The sequence below is a fragment of the Theropithecus gelada genome, chromosome 16 (genome assembly GCF_003255815.1).
Source record: "Theropithecus gelada isolate Dixy chromosome 16, Tgel_1.0, whole genome shotgun sequence".
Lineage (NCBI taxonomy): Eukaryota > Metazoa > Chordata > Mammalia > Primates > Cercopithecidae > Theropithecus > Theropithecus gelada.
In genome coordinates, this window is record NC_037684.1 from 40,552,528 (window position 1) to 40,571,485 (window position 18,958).

The window sequence follows — 18,958 nt, forward strand, 5'->3', positions numbered from 1 at the left end:
GGAAGGAACAGCAGAGTTTGGTTTCACCCACCCACGGCTGGCAAAATGCCTACTCCAGGCCTCCAGGAACATTCTGAGCCTGCCGTGTGAGAGCCAGGAGTGACAGGAAATGGATCCAGCCCACTCTGGCCTCTGTGTCCCCACCCCACCACCCTGAGGCCAGCCTGTCTTGGCGTTCCTTCCTCTTGCTCACAAACCGTCATGGTTCTCCACCAATTCAGCCACTCATGAAGGAGCGAGGGTGGGTGATTTCTAGATCCAACAGCAGCGAACCCCCCAACTCTGAGCCACCACCATGGGCCAAGAATCACCCCGAGTGCCTTTCAGATATGACGTGGTGTAATTCTAAGATCCCCAGGAGATAAGGGCTGTGGCTCTGCCCATTCTACAGATGAGGAGACCGAGGGATTAATAACTACGTTGTTCGTGCTGGATCCCACGCAGAGGACATTCCTAGCACCACCTCTGAGACCCTCCCTCTGCCTCCCCACCATTCCGCCCCCCACCACTGGCCCCCAGGGCCCATGGACCTTCAGGAAGCAGGGTTGTCACTGAGCACCCCAGCTTCTTGGAGGCAGCAGCTGAAGGGGCTCAATGGAGGAAAGAACTTGGGGACAGCAGCCGGTAACCAGCTTCTTGGTGCCCAGGGGGAAGGGCGGCGTGTTCCCAGCTCACCAGCGACCTCTCCTGGTTGGAAGTGTGAGAGGTGGGCGAGCACCCGGACCCTGCCACCAGGACTGTGCTCCTGACTGACCAAGGCAAGGAGGGGTGCTTGCAGCCGCTGCAGAAAAGGAATTGGTCCCAGTTGGAAACTGCCCCAGCACAGGCCACTCGGGTGTCAAGATGAGCTTGTGGCTCCTGGGCTGCAGGAGCGGGGGCTGACCCGGGGGAAGGGGTTTCTGGCACGGATGGGACATAGCAGCAACACCCTGTGTCCCTGGCAACCGATGTCCAGTTCTGTGGTGGACATTCTCAGACTTCAGGGAAGCAGAGGACTAGGAGAGCGGGGCAGAAGATTCTGGATGGGAGGAGTGGCCTGTCCTACATTATGAAGCTACCCAGGGGGTCTGGCCCCCCACCCCATGAGAGCCACTTCTCAGAGTAGGAAGGAAGAAACCAAGCAGGAGATGGGCTCAGCCCTTCTGGAAGTTTCTCTTGCTCTGTCCTCTCTTCCTTCAATCACATTGAGTGAGCGGATTGGAATCTGCACCAGCTGTGTACCTTAGGAAGAAGTCACCATAACTGTGGCTTTTTGAGTTTTTTGAGACAGGGTCTGGCTCGGTTGCCCAGGCTGGAGTGCAGTGGTATGATCTCGGCCCACTGCAACCTCCACCTCCCAGGCTCAAGTGATCCTCCCACCTCAGCCTCCCGAGTAGCTGGGATTACAAGTGCACCCCACCACATCCAGCTAATTTTTGTACTTTTAGGAGAAACAGGGTTTCACCATGTTGCCCAGGCTGGTCTTGAACTCCTGGGCTCAAGCGATCCGCCCTCCTCAGCCTCCCAAAGTGGTGGGATTACAGGTGTGAGCCACCGCACTGGGCCATAACTACGGTTTAAGAGCAGGAAAGACACAGACAGACAAACTTCAACCCCACCCTTGCCTTCGCATGTCTTGCTTCTCTGCCTGGAAAGCCCCCTGTACCCCATTCCCAGTGGGCAAATTCTTTGTTTTTGTTTTGAGATGGCGTCTTGCTCTGTCACCAGGCTGGAATGCAGTGGTGCGATCTTGGCTCACTGCAACCTCCGCCTCCCGGTTCCAAGCGATTCTCCTGCCTCAGCCTTCCAAGTAGCTGGGACTACAGGCATTCGCCACCATGCCCAGCTAATTTTTGTATTTTTAGTAGGGACGAGGTTTCCGCATGTTGGCCAGGATGGTCTCGATCTCTTGACCTCGTGATCTGCCCGCCTCGGCCTCCGAAAGTGCTGGGATTACAGGCGTGAGCCGCCGCGCAGCTAAGAGTCCCTTGGGTAGAGGGATCCAACCTCCTGCTTGCCCAGGGCAGCTCTGCCTGGTATCTCTTATCTCAATGGTGATTCATGCTAGGTCCCCTCACTCTCACATGCGTCCACCCTTGGACCATAACTAGGGTCACCTTTGGGGCATCTCTCTCCCTGTGTAGCCGTTCTCTGTGTGTCTCTCCTGTGCCCCCACCAGTCTGGGACGCTGGAGCCTGTCTTTCTTCTCCGTCTGTCCCCAGACCTGCGCAGAGGCTCACACACGCGGCGACTGTGTCTGGAGTGAGTGGATGAGTGAAGCCAGACAGGATGTACAGTGTTCTTTTCTTCTCGTTCCTTCCAGGGGTCTATAAAGGGCACTGCTTCCGGATCAATCACTTCCCAGAGGACAATGACTACGACCACGACAGCTCGGAGTACCTCCTCCGTGAGTGTCAGGAGGCCTGGACTCTCTTTCTGTGGGGAGGGGGAAGTCCTGGGGGGAGGTGGCCGGAGGAAAGAGAGACACTGGGCGTGGAGCGGGCGATTGTTTCGGGATGCTCCGCTCACTCTCTTACTTGTTCAGACATCGTGAGTTCGGAGGATGGAGTTTTGCTCATCACTGCCATGACATACTGGGTATCTCAATGGGGTTATTTGGCTGAGAGGCCTATGCGCTGGGGAGACAGGCCTGAGCAGAAAGCCTGCTGGGCGTGGCTGGCTTCGGAGCTACTGATTGGCTGGAGCTGAGGCTGGCGCAAGGGAGGTTAAAGATACAGGCTCTGCCCAGGCTGGGTCTCCCTGAGGGGTGTGGCACCCCCAGCACACTGGGGCCTACCCACCCTCTCCTGCATACTCTCATCCATTCTAGTCTTGAAAAAGCAGATACAGTCATACACCAAGACAGCCTCGTGGGGTGCTGGGAGATCCAGGGCAGAAGGCGAGGAAGGTGCCAGGGAGCAGCCTCTGATATATGGTCCTGAAGTCTTTTAAGCACCGCGTCTGCCCATGGGAGCCCCCACCTGCTCCTGGGTCCAGTGGCTGCGTGGGGCCCCCAGACTGAAGCCTGGAAGTCACAGCGCAAGCTCAATCCCAAATAACAAACCCAGCCACCATACTAAGTCCAGATCTCATCCCTGGGCCTGTGAATACCTCCCTGGGAGCTGCCAGGGAGGAGCCTGCAAATAGAAAAATAGCACCATTTCGGAGTCATTTTCCCCTTTCACGTTAGGCAAGACACGAAGAGCAGCTCACAGCAGCACCCCTGGGGCTCGAACCCAGCCTCATTGATGGAGAATCGATACCAGCGCCCTCTGAGAGAGCACAGTTCACTCTGCACCTGCTTATAGATCGTTTTTTCTAAGAGAAAGGATTTTGATTCTGAGTCATCTGGTGAAATAGAACAGCACGCAGTTCCCATCGAGCCTGGGGCAGTGTCAGGCTGCTGCGACCAGGCCCAGAACGTGAAATAATTTGGCCACCGCTCAGCCTCCCATCCTTCCTCCCTCACCTTCTCCTCCTCCTGCCTATACTCTGGTTCTGCTTACCAGGAGCCCACACTGAACCAATCAAATGAGATTTCCACAGGGCTGCCAGAGATAGTTGTGCAGGTTGCACACTGCACAACTCAAGGGATGTCACATGCATCAATTATGGTATGAACATCCGTCCGGTTGTATAGTGCATGTCTGCACAACTGTCTACAGAGGCCCTTGGTGCTCAGCCTAGCTGGGATGACTCAATTGAAAATCAGCCCCAACTCAGAATCTGCCTTTCTCTGCCCAATCCAGGGCAATCAGGTGGTTCTTAAAGCTCTGGGGGCAGATGTGCCCATGGTCCAACCCTGGGACTATAAGGAAAATGGCATTAGAGAAACAAACCATTCCCTCTCCATTTCCCACTGGAGCTCCCCTGAGGTTATGGGCATTGGTGCTAGTTTTTCTTTACTCACCTGTCTCTGTCCTATTCATGGTCCCGGAGTGCTGAGGTCTTTTTCTGGATTGGCCTCAAGATGCAGTAGCCCAGAGGTCACCCCACGTGGCTTCCCGATCTCCCAGCAGGAAGCAGATGTCACACTCAAACAGGATGAATAAAGGATGTCTATGGAAGGACCATTTACAAAAGTGTGGGTGAGGTTAAGGGAAACCCACAAGGGCTGGAGAGCACCCCGGGACCAGCAATAGCCGGGAGCCTGGATAGGTGAGGGGGGCAGGCGTGGGAGCCTGGAGGAGGGAGCGGTAGGGACAGGGCCACCTGGCAGGAGCTGCAGCCATCGGGAAGCAATGTCGCCCCTTCACCAACAGCTGGGCCGAACTCCCTCGCAGACACCCCTTTCCAAAAGCCAGAGGTGGGAGCCCGAGGATTCAGTCCACACAGTCAGCTTCCAGGGGCCCAGGGCAGGATGGAGTGAGGATCTGGAAGAGAAAAAAAAAAACAAAAACAAGTGAGCCGTTCCAGGTCCTCTGGGGAGGGTGCAAGGCGGGGAGGGCTACAGAGTGATTTTCCCAGATATAATGATGGTGACAGCACAACCGCAATTAGAGTTCATTGGGGAAGGCCATGTTCTCCTTAAGCGTACGCTGTGGGGAAAGCAGCCAGGTTCATTAACAAGCTCAGAGATGCACACGGAAGAGACAGCTTGACGGCTTTCGGGCCTGTGGTCTCTGCTGCTGGCAGAAGTCAGGGCGGGGTGGGAGGGAACTGACTTCCCAACAGGGAGGTGTTTTTCCACTCGGTGGCTGCAGAAACCGGGATATCTGGCCCTAAAACCAAGCTCTGCATGTGTCTTTGATCGTCCTTTTATCTCCAGAGTACAGGTGCCTGTGAGCTTGGAGCCAGAGGGGCTGAGCAACTTTCAGAGACAGGCCAAGGTCATGGTCGCCACAGACATCTGGCATGAGTTTCCAGGGCCACCCTGATTTCTAATATTTTGTCTTCTGGTCTCTGTCCAGACTATGGCTCCCCAAAATATGTAGAAGCACAGGAGGGAGGTCTCTGGCGGTTGATATTTGCAACAAGTGAGGATTCATGAGGGTTCATTTATTCATTCATTTAACAAGTTATTGCAGCCAGACACAGTGGTTCACTCCTGTAACCCAGCACTTTGGGAGGCCAAGGTGGGAAGATCACTTGGGGTCAGGAGTTCCATCTTGGTCAACGTAGTGAGATCTCATCTCTATAAAAAATAAAAATAAATTAGCCAGACGTGATGGCATATGCCTCTAGTCCCAGTTACTCAGGAGGCTTGGGTGGGAGGATCACTTGAGCCGAGGAAGTTGAGGCTGCAGTGAGCCACGATCGTGCCACTGCACTCCAGCCTGCATGACAGAGCAAGACCCCATCTTTAAAAAAAAAAAAAAAAGTTACTGTGGGCCTACTATGTGCCAGGCACTGTATTAGACATGTGGAGTACAGCAGCAAAGAAAACAGGGCTCTGTCCTCCAGGTGGAGAATGGGTGTTTTGGAGAAGGCAACAGATCCACGGTGGGGCTGCCTGCAGGATGCCTGTTTCAGGCCGGCTCATCTGCGTGGGTGTGGAGCACCAACCCTGGCAGATCCAAGGCTGCGCTGCTCCCACCCAGTCTTTGACAATTCAAGAAGGAACTTGGCCCCCAGCCATGCATTCTGAAACCTTCCACAGAAGCTGGGCTTGTATTGTTTGTTGCAGAGCGCCCTGAAGGCCTCTGAGCTCTTATGATGTCCCTGCTGACTTGCAGATGCACAGCCCAAGATTTGAGGGGGTCACCACCCCACCTCCTGCCTACCTTCTCTTCCGCAGGCCCTGCTGGTCCCAGGGGTTCCTGCCCACCTTGCCTTGGGCCTGGTGCCCCTCTCCAAGTCTGCATTTTCAGCAGCTAGGTGGATAACTTCTGTGCCAGGCCACAGGGGGCTGGTGTCAGGGCTGCTGGGAGTCCACAGTGTGCCTGGGGGTGAGTTAGAAGGAAGTGTCTGGTCTCCTGGCAGATGCAGATCCTCTGCCAGGGCTTGATATGGCCAGCAGGGCATGGGCTGGACTTCAGCCTCACTCATCCCTCCACCCCTTAGCCACCTGCGCTGTGTCCGACCTGCACCACTGTCTGTGGCAATCCCAGCTGGCATCTGCACATCCACAGCTCAGGCATGAGTCCCTGTGGCAAGGCATAGGTGCTTGTGTGACTTACCTGGGCAGAATGGATGGCTCTGAGCCAAGCCTGGGCATCCAGTGATCTTAGAGCAACTGGGCTTTTTTTTTTTTTTTTTTTTTTTAAGACGGAGTCTCACTCTGTCATCCAGGCTGGAGTGCAGTGGTGCAATCTTGGCTCACTGCAACCTCTGCCTCCCAGGTTCAGGCGATTCTTGTGCCTCAGCCTCCTGAATAGCTGGGATTACAGGCACCTGCCATTATACCCGGCTAATTTTTCTATTTTTAGTAGAGACTGGGTTTCACGATGTTGGCCAGGCTGGTCTCAAACTCCTGACCTCAAGTGATCCACTCACCTCGGCCTCCCAAAGTGCTGGATGGACTTCCTTCTCTCGGATTCCTCTGACCTGTCTGCAGAACGAGGGCATTGAGGGGATGACTGACCCCAACTTTTCTGGCCAGCACAGATCAGAGGCACATTTCAGAACCACACAGGAAACTTCATCCCAGAGCCCGCTGCTGCCAGAAGGCAGAGAGGAATTGGAGAGGAGGAGGCACCGGAGAGAAGAACTGCATTTAACGCCCCCAGACAATCCCCTCTCTATGAAGCAGGGACACACACTGATGCGTTCACAAAAAAGGAGACAAACCCTGCCTTCAGAGGAGAGGCTGACAGCCCTGAAACCCGCTCAGCTGGCTGGGGAGGGCGGCGCCTGCCAGTGCGGCCAGACTCACTGTCCCCTGCGGGGGCCACCAAGGATCCACGCAGCCGAGCTTTCTACGGGGCTGCGAGACAGCAGGTGCTTGGGAAAGGCCGAACTCTTTGCTTCCCTTTCCTGAGTCTCCCTTCCCTCCCTCTGGTCTTCCTCCCACCCCATACGCTAAGGGAGGGGCACCCTAAGCCCCTACTGGGTGCTTGACGTTTTCTCATGGTAACCCTCCGATGAGGCATGTTCATTTCCCAAGGCCACCATAACAAATGATCAAAACCGTGTGACTTGCAACCGAAATTCACTGTCACAGTGTGGAAGCCAGAAGCCCAAAGTCAAGGTATTGGGGGACCCTGCTTTCTCTGAAGGCTCTAGGAGAGGGCCACTCTTCCAGCTTTGGGGGTGGTTGGTACTCCTTGGCTCATGGAAGCACCTTTGGGTCTCTGCCTCCGTCTTCACAGCCCCTTCTCCCCTGTGTCTTCTCCTCTCCTAAGGTTCTGTAAGGATGCTTGTCTTTGGATCTAGGGCCCACTGGATTCATCCCGGATGATCTCAGCTTGAGATTCTTAACTGAGTCCACATCTGCAAGACCTCTTTTTTTTTTTTTTTGACAGAATCTCGCTCTTGTCACCCAGGCTGGAGTGCAATGGTGCGATCTCAGCTCACTGCAATCTCCACCTCCTGGGTTCGAGTGATTCTCCTGCCTCAGCCTCCCAAGTAGCTGGGATTACAGGCACCCACCACCATGCCCGGCTAATTTCTTTGTATTGTTAGTAGAGACGGAGTTTCACCATGTTGCCCAGGCTGGTCTCTAACTCCTGACCTCAGGTGATCCGCCTGCTTTGGCCTCCCAAAGTGCTGGGATTACAGGCATGAGCCACTGCGCCCTGCCAAGACCATTTTTCTAAATAAGATCAATTTACAGGTCCTAAGGGTTAGGACACAGGTATATTCCAGGGAGGCTGCAATCCAACTCCCTGCAGGTAGATGTTACTCTTCCCAAGTTATAAAAGGGGACTGAGGTGGCCACCAAAGTCAGCTGTCCCCGCTCAGCTAGTCAGTGGCAGGGCTACAAAGGTGGTTCTGTGGACACTGTGGGTCACAAGCATCCCTCTCGGCCCAGTCACACCTCCCCTGTGACTTCAGGCCAGTCGTGAGGTCCCACATCCTTGTCTGTCACCTGGGGGATGATGATGATGATGATGATGATGATGATGATGATGATGATGATGATGATGATGATGATGATGATGATGTTGAAGGTATAGAATGGTCAGGCCCAGCGCGATGCACCTTACATGTACAAAACCAAGTGTAGGACACCGGCGCTGTGAGGAACCTCATTCCACAGACGGGAAGCTGAGTTTTGTAGAGTGAAAGTGACTTGGCCAAGCCTGCACAGCCGGCATGTCACAGACCCAATGCCAATGCCTGTGCTCTCAGCCACTGACCAGGGCCACCCTTTGTGGACACTGCTTCCCAGCCTTCCAGGGGCTTCATGGAGACTGCGTTGATGCAAGGGCTGAGGGGGTTGTGCAGTGTCGCAGAAATGTGATGCAGTTTGTTGCTTTCATGGCTGTTACTATGGTCTCCCTGGTGCCCACTCCCAGGGAGAGACTAAGCGAGATGTGACTCCAGGGTGAAGGGCAGGCCTGGAGCCCCCACTTGCATCTGATCCAACAGCCCTGAGCTTACCTAGGCCCTGGCCCACCTCGAGTCTCCAGGTCCTGATGGGAATCTCAAATCCTGGGGAAGGGCCTGGAGCTGCAAGGTTCCTGGGAGACATACACAGCCATGCCCGGAAGGGCAGCTGATCTCACTGCCTTCTGCTTTGTGCCCCCCACCTCCCTGGCCAGGCATCGTGCGAGCCTCCAGCGTCTTCCCCATCCTCAGCACCATCCTGCTTCTGCTGGGTGGCCTGTGCATCGGCGCCGGCAGGATCTACAGCCGCAAGAACAACATCGTCCTCAGCGCCGGCATCCTCTTCGTGGCTGCAGGTGAGCCGCCTGCCCGGGCTGGTGCTGGGCTGGGAGCTGGGGACACAGGACTGCCTGTTTCACACAGCAGGGAGTGTGCATCCTGCGGGGGGAATGCAGACATAACATCGCTGCATGCAACTGACTTGTAACGTTCCGGTGTTTAGGACGGGGTGGATGGAGAATGGGGAGCACCTGCCGAACAGGGCTTCCTTGTGGGGTGACAGAAATGTTTTGGGTGCTTGCACAACATTCTGAATGCGCCAAATGCCACTGGATTGTGCCCTTCCAAAGGGTTACTTTTATCTTGCATGAATTTCACTTCAACCAAAAAATAAATCCAGGTGTGCAAAGTGGTGCGTGGGGTTCAGCTGGCAGTTTTACAAGCCTGTAACTGGAGCCTGCCTGGGTTAGGCGGTCAGGGAGGTGCCCAGGGGAATCATGCCAAAACTCGAAGGAGTTGGCCAGGTAAAGACAGGGTGAGGGCCCAGAATGGGCATGAGTGGCCGTCTTGCAGAGGAAGCAGAAGTCCAAGAGTGAGCAGGCGGCCCCCGCCCATCCTGACTGCCCCAACCTTCCTGGCTACAAGAAGGCAGCAGCACCTCAGAGCCATGCCCGACGTCCCCGGAAAGTGCCACTGGGGAAAAGCCACAGAGCTGTGGGTGACAGTGACATGCCGCCTTGGCTGAGGATGGGCAGGTCTGTGATGCCGCACATGTGGGCCTCTCAGAGCATCCTTGTCCTGTCCTGCATTCCCTCGCCCTTTGTCCTGGAGTGGGTAGATGACTTCTGTTCACATCCTGGGACCTGGGGCCACTGCAGTAGAGGGGCTGGCTCCAGCTCTGCAGCCGCCGCTGGGGAGCCGAGGTGCCAGGCCCCAGTTCTACACCACTCCAGCATCTGTTTCCTTCCAGTGCAATAAATAGACGTGTGTGTGGCGTGCGTGTGTCAGGAGTGTGGTGTGTGTATGTGTTTGAGAACTGTGATTGTGTGTGTGGTATATGTGTGTGTTTGAGGAGCGTAGTGTGTTTGAGGACTGTGGTGTGTTTGTGTGAAGAGTGTAGGATGTGTGTGTATATCTGAGGACTGTGGTGTGTTTGAGGAGTGTGGTGTGTTTGTGTGTGTGAAGAGTGTGGCGTGTTTGTGTGTGTGAGGAACATGATGTGTGTGTTTGAGGACTGTGGTGTGTTTGTGTGTGTGAAGAGTGTGGTGTGTGTGTATTTGAGGACTGTGGTGTTCGTGTGTGTGAGGACTATGATGTGTGTGTGTCTGAGGAGTGTGGTGTATGTGTATATTTGAGGACTGTGGTGTTTGTGTGTCTGAGGCATGTGGTGTGTGTGTGTGTGTGTATTTGAGGACTGTGGTGTGTTTGTGTATGTGAGCGGGATGTGTATGTATTTGAGGAATGTGGTGTGTGTGTGTATTTGAGGAATGTGGTGTATGTCTGTCTGAGGTGTGTGGTGTGTGTGTATCTGAGGACTGTGGTGTGTGTGTGTAAGTGTGTGAGGACTATGGTGTGTGTGTCTGAGGAGGGTGATGTGTGTGTATATTTGAGGACTATGGTGTGTGTGTGTGAGGACTATGGTGTGTGTGTGTGAGGACTATGGTGTGTGGGTCTGCGGAGGGTGATGTGTGTGTCTGAGGAGAGTGATGTGTCTGTGTATTTGGGGACTATGGTGTGTGTGTGTGAGGACTATGGTGTGTGTGTCTGAGGAGGGTGATGTGTGTATTTGAGGACTATGGTGTGTGTGTGAGGACTATGGTGTGTGGGTCTGCGGAGGGTGATGTGTGTGTCTGAGGAGGGTGATGTGTGTCTGTGTATTTGAGGACTATGGTGTGTTTGTGTGTGTGAGGACTATGGTGTGTGTGTCTGAGGAGTGTGGTGTGTGCGCGCACGTGTGTGTCTGTTGGGAAGAGGAGCCTGTGTTGAGGGTCTCCTGGGAGAAGCATGAACCTCCCTCCTGGCCAGGCCCCCCGCCCTTCCCTTCTTCCCCGCGGCTCCATTCTCTCTCCTCCTGCCCCAGGCCCACCACCTGCTCCTTGAAGCAGTCATTTTTCAAAAGGTGTGAGCCGTTTAGGAGGTCCCGGCTGTGACCCCTGAACACTGCCCCGGAGCGTCCTCCCCAGGTCAGGAAGAGAAGACTCCAGTCACACCAGAAACCACAGTGGCCGTGCCAGCGCTCTGTGAGCCCGACCGCACCATCCCCGCTCCTGCGGAAGAGGCACACAGGGAGTCCAGCAGCTCAGGTGGCTTCCCTGAAGTCACACGCACAGTGGCAAAGACATGCTGTGCCCAGGGCTGCCCCCCTCCAAGGCCCCTCGAGATGCCCCCTGCAGCTGCCTGTGCCCCTAGAAGGAGCCGTTTCAAAGGCAGGCCCAGATGCTTGGTGCCACCAGAGGGGCTTGGATCCTGGACCCAGAGCCTTAGCCAAAGAAAACTAGTCCAGGCAGAGAAGGTGGCTGCGGCTGGCTGCAAGGAAGCAATGGGGAGGCCCGCAGGGGGACACTGGCTTATTCACTGGCTCAGGGGGCGCTGATGGGGGCCGAGCGTGGTGGCAGGCACCCGGGCTTGTATGGGGCCTGGCTTCAGACCACCAGCCCTGGCAGGAAGGTCAGACAAGCTCTTAAAGAACTCGAGGTGGAAAATGGTAGGTGCCACAGGGGAGGGACAGGTTCCAAGGCTGGGAAAGTCGGAAGAAGATACAAAACTTCTCTGGGAAACTGGATTCGTGGAGTTGTCATTTAAGAAACACTTTTCCAACGCGTGCTGAATACAGAGTGGGGAAGACAACACGAAGCTAGGGAAGCAGCAAGAGAGAGATCAGAGGGGAGAAAGGTGAACTGGTGGCGGCTCACACCTGTAATCCCAGCACTTTGGGAGGCCGAGGCAGGCAGATCACTGGAGGTCAGGAGTTTGAGACCAGCCTGGCCAGCATGGTGAAACCCAGTCTCTACTAAAAATACAAAAATTAGCTGGGCATGGGGGCACACTACTTGGGAGGCTGAGGCACGAGAATCACCTGAACCTGGGAGGCAGAGGTTGCAGTGAGCCGAGATCACGCCACTGCACTCCAACCTGGGTGACAGAGCAAGACCCTGTCTCAAAAAAATAAATAAATAAAAAGCGAACTAGTAGGGTAAAAAAAAAAAAAAAAAAAAAAAAAAAGTCAGAAAGGGTTCTTACAGAACACAACGGAAGAGACAAGGAGTCGAAACCCAGGACTAATGAGCTCAGGGCAGGATTGCTGGACCCCTTAGCCGAAGATATTCTAACCCTTCCACATGGGGTGGGTGCTGCAGAAAATGGACAGAGGACGTGGACAGTGCAGAGACAAACACAACACAGCACTTTATGATAAAATGCAGCGGATGGTAATTGAACTTACGGCAGGCGCCCTGTGTGCTGGATGCTGTTGTGAGCACTTTGTATGTATCAGCTCATTTAATCCTCACACCAGCCCGGCGAGGTGTGGACCACAGTTACTCCCACTTTACACATGAGGAGACTGACACATAGGGAGTGGGAGTAATTTGTCAAAAGTCACACTGATATTTGGTAGAACTGGAACTCACACCCCACCAGTGTGGCTCTGTTCAGCCTCCCTTAGAATAAGAGAGAATGAAATAAACACAACAATGCCTCTTTTTCACTTCCCATATTGGCAAAGAACCAGAAATTTGATAATATTCACGATAGGCTGTTGGGACATTTATACCCTTACAGAGGGCACTTAGGCAGTGACTGTAAATTTAAAACACTAAATGCAATATAATATCCTGAATCCATCCAGGGACAGAGAAGGGACATTAGTGCAAACCCAGTAAAATCCAAGTAAAGGCCGGGCACGGTGGCTCACACCTATTATCCCAGCACTTTGGGAGGCTAAGGCGGGTGGATCGCTTAAGATCCTGAGTTTGAGACCAGCCTAGCCACATGGTGAAACCCTGTTTCTACTAAAAATACAAAAAGTACCCAGGCATGGCGGTGCGTGCCTGTAATCTCAGCTACTCAGGAGACTGAGGCAGGAGAATCGCTTGAACCCAGGAGGCAGAGGTTGCAGTGAGCAGAGATTGTGCCACTACACTCCAGCCTGGGCAGCAGAGTGAGACTGAGACTGTCTCAAAATACAAACAAACAAAAAATCCATGTAAAGTCTGAAGTCATGTGCCAGGCTGGTTTGTTTGTTGTGATGAATGTTCCACATAATGTAAAATGTTAACATTAGGGGGAACTGGGTGAGGAGTATATGAAACTCTCTGGACCTTGCAGCTGTTTGGTAAATCATAAATTATTCTCAAATAAAAATGTATTTTAAGTGTTTCAATGCATAAGGCCCAGCAGTTTCACTGCAAGGAGTGCACCCCGTAGTTGTATCCATATGCACATGTGAGGCTGTAGACACAAGGATGTCCAAGGCAACCTTGTCACAGCAGAGGGCAGGGAGCCACCCAGACATCTCCTGCAAAGGCCTGGTTAGGTGGGTCGTGAGACTTCCATATGGGGGTGCCACATGTAGTTAGAAAGACAGGAGCAGCTCTGCATGGCCTGATTCAGAACTGTCTCTCAGATGTACTGTTAAGAGAAAAAACAAGCAGCCAAAGAGTATTGTGCAAAGGAAATAATAGGGGTGTGTGTGTGTGTGTGTGTGTGTGTGTGTGTTAGAGAGAATTTTTTTTTCTGGAAGGACATACAAAAGAAGATAACAGTAGTTGCCTTAAAGAGGGGAACTGGGGGCTGAGAGTGTGTTTCATTGTATACCTCATTTGAACTTTGTACTATATTACCCATTCAACATTAATTACTGAAAAGAAAAATTAGCAACGAGAATAAAGAAATACTCATCAGAGAGGGGAGTGTCCACCTGTTCCCTGCCCTGCCCATCCCACTGTGGGTCTAACCTCTGCCTCTCTCCCTCCCTGGCCCCACTCCCCGCTCCCCGCTCCCCTTTCAGGCCTCAGTAACATCATTGGTATCATCGTCTACATTTCCAGCAACACAGGCGACCCGAGTGACAAGCGGGATGAAGACAAAAAGAACCATTACAACTACGGCTGGTCTTTTTACTTTGGAGCTCTGTCTTTCATTGTGGCTGAGACCGTGGGCGTCCTGGCTGTAAACATTTACATTGAGAAAAATAAAGAGTTGAGGTTTAAGACCAAACGGGAATTCCTTAAGGCATCTTCCTCTTCTCCTTATGCCAGGATGCCGAGCTACAGGTACCGGAGACGGCGCTCGAGGTCCAGCTCGAGGTCCACCGAGGCCTCGCCCTCCAGGGACGTGTCGCCCATGGGCCTGAAGATCACAGGGGCCATCCCCATGGGGGAGCTGTCCATGTACACGCTGTCCAGGGAGCCCCTCAAAGTGACCACCGCAGCCAGCTACAGCCCCGACCAGGAGCCCAGCTTCCTGCAGGTGCATGACTTTTTCCAGCAGGACCTGAAGGAAGGTTTCCATGTCAGCATGCTGAACCGACGGACGACCCCTGTGTGAGCCACCTGCCCCTTCTCTCAGCTCCGGCCTCTCCCCAGAATGGCTCTTTTTGTCACACAGGATGGCATGTGATCCTCAAGACAACGAACAATGAACTAAAGCCAAACGCAGACCCCCCTGGTCTCCAGAGGTGTCCTGGGCTGGCTTTGCACAGAGCTTGTGCTGGGAGACTGGACCCGGGGCTGCAGAAGAAGCTGAAGGCTGACTTTGTCCCCTCCCCCAAAAGGGTGTTTTGATGCCCCAGGGTCACTGAAATCTCCCAGGAAGCCCTAGAGCTTTCCTGAGGCTGCCCGGCCTTGATCAACTCGGGAAGACAAAATCGAGCCATTATCTCCTCTTGGAAAGGCATCTTGCCAGAAAAACGGGATTTCAGGCCCCTCCCTCCCTGCCTGGGCGCCGGGCCACCAGAAGGCTCCACCGAGCACCAAGAGGTCTCTGGGCTCTTGTCAGCTGCTTTTGAACCTGAGGTTCCTGTGTCATTGAGCCAGAAATCAGACCACCGAAGCTCACTCCCTTCCTCTCCATCTCTCCCTCTCTCCGAGACTCTGGCGGTGGCCTGTGATCCTGAAGACAGCTCTGCAGCCAACTGGTGCTTCGGCCTTTGCGCTGTCCCGGGGCCAGCTTCCCTCGACCTGGGGAGGCCATGGCCTGTGGAGGAGGCCCAGGTAAAGGCTGGCAGCTGTTGCTGGCTCTCCTCTCTGCTTCTGGAAGCTTCCGCCTCACTCAGAATGGGCAGGACAGACCCACTGACTGGACTTCAGAGTCTGGAGGGTTCCATTGGTCAGGGGAAAGTGGGCATGTGGCCTCTTGCTGTGCCCCTTGTCACAGACCTGAGGAGCAACTCTGTCCCCTAAGCATTGGGGATCCTGGGGAAGAGGTGGACAGACAGCTCCCTCCAACTGGCATTTGGCAACAGGAGCCTGGACTTCTGTGCAAGAAAGGGAGACCCAAGGGTGAACAGTGGCAAAAAAAACAAAAACAAAAACAAAAAACAACAACAAAAAAAAACCCTAGAGAACAAACATCCAATTCCTAGGTGGTTACCAATCATGACTTCCTGCAAATCAACGCCAGGAGAGCAACTTACATTCATTTCTTTGTCTTAAAAAGTAGCAGCAACTGGCACCACAACTCCTGTCAATGTAATTTATTCCGCCACCACCTAACAGGATGGAGTGGAGGGAGTTTGGATAAATGGGCTGAGCTGGGCTTCTCTTCCTCCCCAGAGAGGGGAGATCTCAGCACTTTGTCCGGAGCTGAGGAAGTGGGTTCTGTGTTTTACAGTTTTTCCAGCCATTCTTTTTTTCCCCCTCCTGAAGCAAGCAAAGAGCTTGGAAGCGTGTACTGGCTTGGAAGAAGAACTCTCTAGAACATGGAACTTAACCCTCTTTTATATAAAACATGTGCTTTCTAAAGAAAAATTGTTTCTTACTTTTTGAGACTCCTTGATCCACCCTGGAACAGTCGCCTGTAGTCCTGGTAGCTGTCGTGCTTGGAAAGAACGAGCGCATCCTTACCTCAGCTATCTGCTCGCAGCCCATGGGTGGACTCGGCCCCTGGGGTTCAGACCCAGGTCCATTCGGCCTGGTGATGATGTCATCGTCTATCCCACCTTCCTTTGCCCCCAGGAAAGGACGTATCCACCCGTAGCGGCCGCAGCTGACTGCTGCGGTGTACCGGGGAGCTGAAATGAGGCCTGCCAGGGCCCCTGTGTGCTGTGCTCCGGAGCCTTCGCTCCCGTCGGGGCTGACATCGTCTGGTGGCGTGTCCAAGTGTGCCTAGCAGCGGACGCTGAAGCACCAGAGCTCAAGGCCTTCACCTGCTCTAGGCCAGCCCCGTCCCCACACCCCACCACCTCCACTGCCATGACCAGGCTGAAGACAGGGAACGCCCTCCCCAGACCCGCCGTCCAGCAAGGCCCCGAGACTTTTCTTCTGTGATCTCCAAAAGCAAGGCAGCCGCGCTGTTCTGTTTCCTCTCCATCTGCCACCTCCCCTCCCACTGCCCCAGAAGTTTCTATCATTCCATGGAGAAAGCTGTGTTCCAATGAATCCTACCTCTTGCCCAGTCCCAGGCAGAGTAAGCAGGGTCCACTAGGGACCAAGAAAGAGTAGGAAGAAGGGGACGAGCCGGGAGCAAAACCACGTCAGACACCCGGAACTCTCAGCCTTCTCCCCGCGGCCAGCCGGGTCTCCGGGGACCCTGGGCCCTGGGCCGCCCATTCCTGGCCCTCCCGCTGCATCTCACACCTGACGCCCACCCGGGGGGATGTGGTGGCCGGCACCCGCCTTCTCTCCCTCCTCCCGACCCACCCCCTCACCCCCGCCCCTGTGTGTTTCGCCAGTTAAGCACCTGTGACTCCAGTACCTACTACTGGTTTTTGGTTGGTTGTTCTGTCTTTTTTTTAATTAAATAAAAACATTTTTAAAATGTTCTCTTCTTGATGTGGGGAGGCGGGGGAAGAGCCCCCCGTAAGTCTTTGTGGGCGGTTAGGGTAAATAGATGTCCCTGGTTCTAGGGTACACTGTGCCTCACCCCCGCCGCCAGAGAAGAAGAAGGAGGCCCGGGGGCGGGGAGGCCAGGCTCTGACCAAGGCCCATTTTTCCAGCTTTAATCTGGGTCACTGGCCACCTCCCCAGTACCAATGGCTGGTTTCAAACTTCTGGGTGGTGCCATCGAGGTGGCTTTTCACCAATGAGCCAGAAGATACACAGGCTGTACTGGGTGGGGTGTGGGCCCCTGGGCAGCCAAGAGAGCCAGGCCTGTCCCCCTGCAGAGTGGTGGCCAGCTGGAGCCACAGCTGCCAAGGCACTAAAGTTGCCCCCAAGTGGTTTCAAAGAAGGTTACTAGCCAGCCTCTGTTCCCCTCCGAATTCTGAAATGATTACGAAGTAGAGCATCCTTATGACTACAATGTGAGCGTCATGGCTGGAAAAGCCAGAAGGGAGGATGTGGCTCAGACCAGAGGCCAAATGGGCTTCCTCCACTGTCACTGGACAGTCCCAGGCAGGGCATCCGACCACTCCTGCCCCAGGCCACAGGGAGGAGTAAGGTAAGGAACTGAGAGAGGGGCCAGAGGACCCTTCTAGCCCGGGCGATGGCCAACAAATGGCACAGGCCCCAGCCGACGACCACTGCAGACAGCCAGGTTCACCCTCGCAGGTGGGCAAAGACCTCCACCTTCCCCTCCTTGGAGGCAAGAGGAGGGATAAGGAGCACCCTCTCCTGGTTCTGTCCAAGCTGCAGCCCAGGAGACCTTTGCATCCAGTTACACTTTGCTCTTTCTTTCTTTTTTCTTTTTCTTTCTTTGTTTCTTCTTTCCTTCCTTTTCTTTTCTTTTCTTTCTTTTTGATGGAGTCTTGCTCGGTTGCCCAGGCTGGAGTCCAGTGACGTGATCTCAGCTCACTGCAACCTCCACCTCCTGAGTTCACGCCTCAGCCTCCCGAGTAGCTGGGACTCCAGGCGCCCGCCACCATGCCTGGCTAATTTTTTGTATTTTTAGTAAAGACGAGGTTTCACCAGGTTAGCCAGGATGGTCTCGATTTCCTGACCTCGTGATCCGCCTACTGGGCCTCCCAAAGTGCTGGGATTATAGGCGTGAGCCGTGGCGCCAGGCCTGCATTTTTTTCAGGACTTTGACCTTGAGTTTTCTTGCTAAGGGCCACAGGCTTCACTGCTCCTCCTGGAACCAAGAGGCACCAAACTCTTGAGCCTCCTTCAAGAGAACTTCGGTCTCACGAAAAGCTTTCCTACCCGGGTCCCAGAGAAAAGCATGGAGCAGGGAGGCTGAGGGCCCAGCGTCCCTACATCCCTACCTCGGAGCTGCAGTAACCAGTCTTGGCTTTTCTGAACTTTCTGCCCCAGCTTTTAACCTTCTTTCCTCTTATCTGAGACAGGCACCTGCGGAAACTGATGTGCTGAGCCACCAGGCCCTGGGGTCAGGGGAGCTCAGGCCTTTGCCCACCCCCACCTGCTGACCCCCTGCCAAGCTCCGAGCACTCATTCCACGCTGCCCAGAGTCAGCACCCTGTGTCAGAACTTCTGTGTCTCCTGTTTATTCCTAGCCCCTAGGAAACTGGCTTAGTGCAAGCTTCTCAGCCATCCTGGGTGGACTCCCGGGCCAGTCTGCATTTAGTGACTTGGTTCCACCTCCCGTGGTCACGTGGTCCCATGTTTCGTTCAACTAAAAACTCTGCCTCCATAACATGCAGAGTTAGAGCCACAAGAACTGGCACAGAAATAATTATTCCATTTCCCTAATCAAAATGCTGCTGATTAAATGATGGGTGCACCAAAATCTCAGAAATCACCCCTAAAGAACTTACTCATGTAACCAAACACTATCTGGTCCCCAAAAACCTATTGAAATAAAAAATAAATTAAAAAAAAAAAGTGCTGCTGAGGCCAGGCGCGGTGGCTAACGCCTGTAATCCCAGCACTTTGGGAGGCCAAGGCGGGTGGATCACTGGAGGTCAGGCGTTTGAGATCAGCCTGGCCAACATGGTGAAACCCCCAGCTCTACTAAAAATACAAAAATGAGCCAGGTGTGGGGACTCACGCTTGTCGTCCCAGCTACTCGGGAGGCTGAGGCAGAAGAATCGCTTGAACCCGGGAGGTGAAGGTTGTGGTGAGCCGAGATCCCGCCACTGCACTACAGCCTGAGCGACAGCGCAAGACCCTTTAAAAAATAATGCTGCTGAAAACCCCCTCTCCTCCAGCCCAGT

The 18,958-nt window shown here is 54.1% G+C and overlaps 1 protein-coding gene and 1 pseudogene across 2 annotated transcripts in view; both read left to right on the top strand.

Moving 5' to 3' along the window:
• The window catches only part of CACNG4 (calcium voltage-gated channel auxiliary subunit gamma 4), a 67,560-nt gene extending 52,391 nt beyond the window's left edge, over positions 1–15,169 (top strand). Inside the window, exons 2-4 of the mRNA XM_025362305.1 lie at positions 2,303–2,386; positions 8,625–8,765; positions 13,697–15,169. Of these exons, the coding sequence (XP_025218090.1) occupies positions 2,303–2,386; positions 8,625–8,765; positions 13,697–14,235 (764 nt within the window). The 3' untranslated portion in view covers positions 14,236–15,169. The remainder of the gene's footprint in view (positions 1–2,302; positions 2,387–8,624; positions 8,766–13,696) is intronic.
• Positions 14,297–16,669, top strand: LOC112610141 (annotated as a pseudogene). Its single transcript, XR_003116281.1, has 3 exons — positions 14,297–14,303; positions 14,521–15,199; positions 15,234–16,669. The product of XR_003116281.1 is annotated as an uncharacterized LOC112610141 (transcript).
• Positions 16,670–18,958: the final 2,289 nt, after the last annotated feature.